A 5,210-nucleotide genomic window follows, 5' to 3' on the forward strand; every position below is an offset into this window, starting at 1 on the left:
CTATCTGCCTCTGTTACTATTACTCTACGTATCTGTCCTATTCTTTCTGTCTATATTATATACATACGTATATATTATATATTTACACTTATATATTTATCTGACTGATTATATACACACGATCATGTCGCTGTGATATATAACAGTTTACTTTATACCGACATGATCTGTTTCTGTGTGCCTGAACTGATCGATGGTCGTCGTGTCACATGATTGTCGTTCGTGTCGTGTTGTCATGTTGGCCATTTACGATTACGTTGATTTTTCGTTTATTCATTGATCGGACGATACAAACCAACGCTAGACGGTCGCGAGTTTTATCTAAGAATACCGGGGAACGAATGGCAACGTCGTGCCCGCTGAAACTTGCATGATTTATAAGATCTCGTCAAGTAATTCCAGAACTTTTTACGCGATCTCATTCAAATAATTATTGATCTCATCTGAACTATTTCGCTGCTCGCGACTCTTCGAAATCTCGGTAGTATATACTCTGACATGCTCGATCGACTCGAAAGAAAAGAAAAAAAGAAAATAGAAAAAAAAGGAAAAAAAAGTAAAAGATAAATGCGCCATAAATGACAACACGGTTCTGTTCTCTTCTCTGTTGCTAGATGCCTGCATTGTGCCTGTGTCTGTCCCTGTCTGTCACTTAGACTCTAGACAACTACAACAACAACCACCACCATCACTAATGAACAACCAACAACATCAACTACAACATCAAAACAATCCACCGCATCTAGCCTATCAACAAGCGAATCACCACAGCTACACGACTGTAACCACGTCCAATCAGCATGGGCCCAGTCACTTGCCACCCAGCGGCGGTGTCATGGGTGCCCATCAGCAAGGTCCCGTACTGCCCCACCTTCAGCAACAGGTGAGCCCGCTCCTCTTCCGAGAATTTCTTCGTGCGCTTTTTCTCTCTTTCTCTCTCTCTTTCTTTTTTATGTGCTTTTTGTCGAACGTATGTGCTTTTTTCATACTTCTTGTGCGCTTGTTCTTCAGGTACATCGAAGTTTCCACAATTAACGATTGTCTATAATTGACAAGTCGTTGTTCTACGATAAGTTAATTTCCTTTTAATGAGAAATGGAGAGAGGAAAACTTAAATTTTTTGTTACCACATGGCTGCGAAATTTTAGAGCGAATGAATATTTTCTTTAAGAAACATTTCGTTTGTATTTCATTAGGATTTTTGTTAGAATGCGATCAATTGACAGATTATTCTTTCAAGTTTCTTTATTTGATTTACTTCTTCATAGATTATAAAATATAGATATTAGATTAAGTTATAGAAACTGGAATTTTACAAAAAAAATTTATGATCTTATATTTTTATGCATTTTTATGCATTTTTTAAATTACATGTTGCTCTCTATGCTTTGCTCTAACTCGCAATTCTATCTTTATTAGAAATAATTATTCAATAATTTTTAATCTTTTTGCATGAATGCAAATGATATTGTAAAGTATAAACACACAAAATAACATTTTAATTATTTCATAAAACGAATTTTTTGAAATACTAATTTTTTTAATGCAATGTGGATTGATAATGAGAAGAATTAGCAAAGTTATGTTTAATTTAAAAAATCTGACTGTTTGAGTATTTTGTATTTTACTTAGTTGTATGTTCTTCTTTTTGCAAGTATGAATTACGCTTTATTGTAAAACACACGTGTCGAAGATGGCACGTAAGCTATGTATATCTCGTGTCAGTGTATGCTATGTGAAACGCTTTAAATCGTGCAGCATGCTGTAGCTTCTTATTTGATCTTTCATTTTAATAAAGATCATCGCAAAAAGAAGAAAAAAAAACTTATTTTACACCTCGATAAATCATCATGACATGAATATTCCGCACTAACACATATTTTAAAAAGGATGAATCGGAAATACAACACGAAGATCTTTATAAATTTTCGTAAATTTTTATGTTACCTTCTCTCTCTCTCTCTCTCTCTCTCTCTCTCTCTCTCTCTCTCTCTCTCTCTCTCTCTCTCATCTCAAAACATATACTCACAGTATTTCTTTCTCTTGCCAATTATTTTCTATCACCATTACATAAAACAGAAATCATCACATATATCTTTCGAATTGCCGACAATTTATTAGCGAATCGTAGAATCTTCGGAATGAAGAATATAGCCTCGCAGAGGTGACACTAGCGAAAAAGTAACGATAGAACGCGCGCGATAGAGTTAGGCGAAAAAATAGATACGGTTTGTTCAGTTATTAGCGATTGGATATCAATAAAACAAGAAAGCGAATTATTACAATTATTGTCAAGAGAAAGAAAAGACCGAATTAACCATGTTTCTTTGTTTTTAGGGGAAGGGGAGGGGCGGCGTGGTCAATCGGATCGCTGGTAGTAACATGCCGGGCCAGCATCTCCAACAGCAAGATTATCAAGGCCAGCAGCAAATGAATCAACCATACCAGCAACAGCCGAATCAGCCATACCAGCAACAGCAACAGCCGAATCAAGGGTATTCGCAACAACCAACGCAACAATTCCAACAACAGCAAATGGGCCAACCACAACAGCAACTAGGCCAATCATTCTCGCAACAAAATCAACCGGGCGGTCTCGGAATGCAAATGGGCGGTCCTCAGAGTGCCAGCAAACCTATGAGAGGGATACCGGCGGTGCTGCCGACAGCACAGTCCAAGACACAGCCTAATCCAACGCAGCAACAGCAGCAGCAGCCGCAGCAACAGAGCACCGGGCCGAATCTGATGCAGAAATTCACCGAAATGGCGGGTGCGAGTGCCGGCGGCGATATACTATCCAAAGGGAAAGAGCTGATTTTCATGAAGTTCGGATTGGGCAAGTGAGAAGGAGCGATCACTGACGACGTGACGATGATGACGATAATGATGATAATAATGACGCATTGTCGCGATCGTTTTTTGTTTCGTTCTTCTCGTGCTCCGCACGCGCGCAAGTCAATCTCGTCAATGTGTAAATCAGTATTACTACGAACGTCGTTCGACAGCAGAAAATATGCAACGAGGAAGCAATCTCATCGAACGTTGTTACTGAAGACAAAGGGGACAAGGCAAGAAAATGCACCATTGCTGCTGCTGCTGCTGTTGCTGCTATTGTTGCTATTCGCTACTAATAATCGTTAATTACTGCAAAATAAAAAGAAACCGTTGCTGGATAAATATATATCGAGGACGAACCTTGCAATAGAGGCAGGGAGAAAGAACGATGCGGATAGCTCAAAATGAGACAAAGATGCTTCACATCGAGACTCAACTGATTCTACTGATCGAGAAGAAACAAGAGACGTACAAGATTCATCGAACTTTGTCTTAATCCTCCTTTTCTGAAATCTTCTACTATTTCTTCTTCACGCGACGGTAGGATCCTCGATCGGTGCTGCGCGGTCCATTGAAGAGATACTTGCTCGTCCATCGCGGAATCTCCTAACATACACGAGATAGTCAATATTATGCTATCTGCGAAATATACTTTAAGTGACGGCATAAATCATGTAAATCGCGTATCTGCGCGACTGTTTCTTCCAATCTCTCTTCGTCCTCTTTGTTTTATTCAAAGCGCCGTTCGGTTCTCGGAGTAACAAAAGAAACCTTGCAAATTATATCGAGTGAGAGAGAGAGAGAGAGAGAGAGAGAGAGAGAGAGAGAGAGAGAGAGAGAAAGAAAGAGAAGGATTCCGCGTTAATGTAATTTCGTATAGACAAAAACGAATTACTGGCAAAGCGAAGCTAGACAAGTCAAAGTTGATCTTTCACACAGACAAAAAAGAGAGATAAAGGCCGACCTGCAAAGGGATAATCATATCGTCATATAGGAGTGAGGACGCGACAACAATGTGGGTGTGCCTTGGGAGAACCGTCTTACCCAGCAGCAACTAATAATCATATCTCTAATCGATAATTCCTCTAGCTATTTTTTTCTTTTTCTCATGGAAATTGAGCGCGCTATATCGAGAGCCGCAGCGGCGCATATACGAATAAATGATGACGATCTCTCGTCTTGATAATTTTCTCTTGTTCCCGTGTATGTATGTATAAGACTGGACCCCTCCCCCCTCCTCTTCGCGTGTTCCCTCACATTATCCCATGTCCTTCACTTTTATTCCAGCATTCCCGAATGGACTTGCATGCGGATAGAATCGTCGCATTCGCGGGCCGCGAAAGAGATAAAGAAAAAGAGAAAGAAAGAGATCCTTGAACCTCATGTTTTCGGCCGCTCGAATGAATCTCGAAATCAGGATCGCCTGTTCGGATCGGAAAAGAATCGAACGAATCCAAGATGATGTTCGAGGATGAATGGCGATGTGATCATTTATCGTCGGACTTATTTTGAATGGCGCACAAAAATTTGAGACGCAATGGAATACGAAGCAACGTCAGACCAATGAATCGCAGACACGAAACGCTACGATCTTTCGATCGGGGCGGGCGAATCGGCCGTGTATCAAACGATAACTATATATCATAACTGTGTGTGTGAGAGAGACAATTCAGATGGAACGGGAGATCATAGTACTAAATGGTAACGGGATATACATATATACATATGCATATACAGATATACATATATATATATATACATATATTATATTTAACTATTGCAAAGTATTGTTACATCGCTACTTGTATCGTATTTTGTACAAAGTATCTTTACCTTCGATTGTTTTCTTTCGCCAAAATATCTTTAGCAAAAAAATATGGCAGAGGAAGAGCGACAAATCTTTTCCGGATCCATTATCAAATCATTCGACAGCATCATTATCATCACCGTCATCATCATCACCATTTTCATCATCCTCATTATCTTCATTTTCCTAGCCATGTAATTGCCATGTAACTGCTATGTAAATACGTAATATGACAGTTATTTGGTAGTTACATAGGCAGTTATATAGTAGTTTTATGGATTTATTTTCATCGTCATCATTAGTATCTTCATCATTATTAGTATCATCATCATCATCATCATCATCATCATCATCATCATCATCATCATCATCATCATCATCATCATCATCATCATCATCATCATCATCATCATCATCATCATCATCATCATCATCATCATCATCATCATCATCATCATCATCATCATCATCATCTCATCGGCGTAATAAGCCGATCGGAGAAGAATTCTCCAATGACCTTAATATATGTTGTTATGATCCTGAGTGATCTTGACAACAAATGTCAAGA

The 5,210-nt window shown here is 38.9% G+C and overlaps 1 protein-coding gene across 1 annotated transcript in view; it reads left to right on the forward strand.

The window, feature by feature from the left end:
* Nucleotides 1-4,538, forward strand: part of LOC108687048 — a 15,213-nt gene extending 10,675 nt beyond the window's left edge. The window contains exons 15-16 of the mRNA XM_018192648.1: nucleotides 615-883; nucleotides 2,338-4,538. Coding sequence (XP_018048137.1) covers nucleotides 615-883; nucleotides 2,338-2,844 — 776 coding nt within the window. The 3' untranslated portion in view covers nucleotides 2,845-4,538. The remainder of the gene's footprint in view (nucleotides 1-614; nucleotides 884-2,337) is intronic.
* Nucleotides 4,539-5,210: the final 672 nt, after the last annotated feature.

Source organism: Atta colombica, unplaced genomic scaffold (genome assembly GCF_001594045.1).
Source record: "Atta colombica isolate Treedump-2 unplaced genomic scaffold, Acol1.0 scaffold198, whole genome shotgun sequence".
Lineage (NCBI taxonomy): Eukaryota > Metazoa > Arthropoda > Insecta > Hymenoptera > Formicidae > Atta > Atta colombica.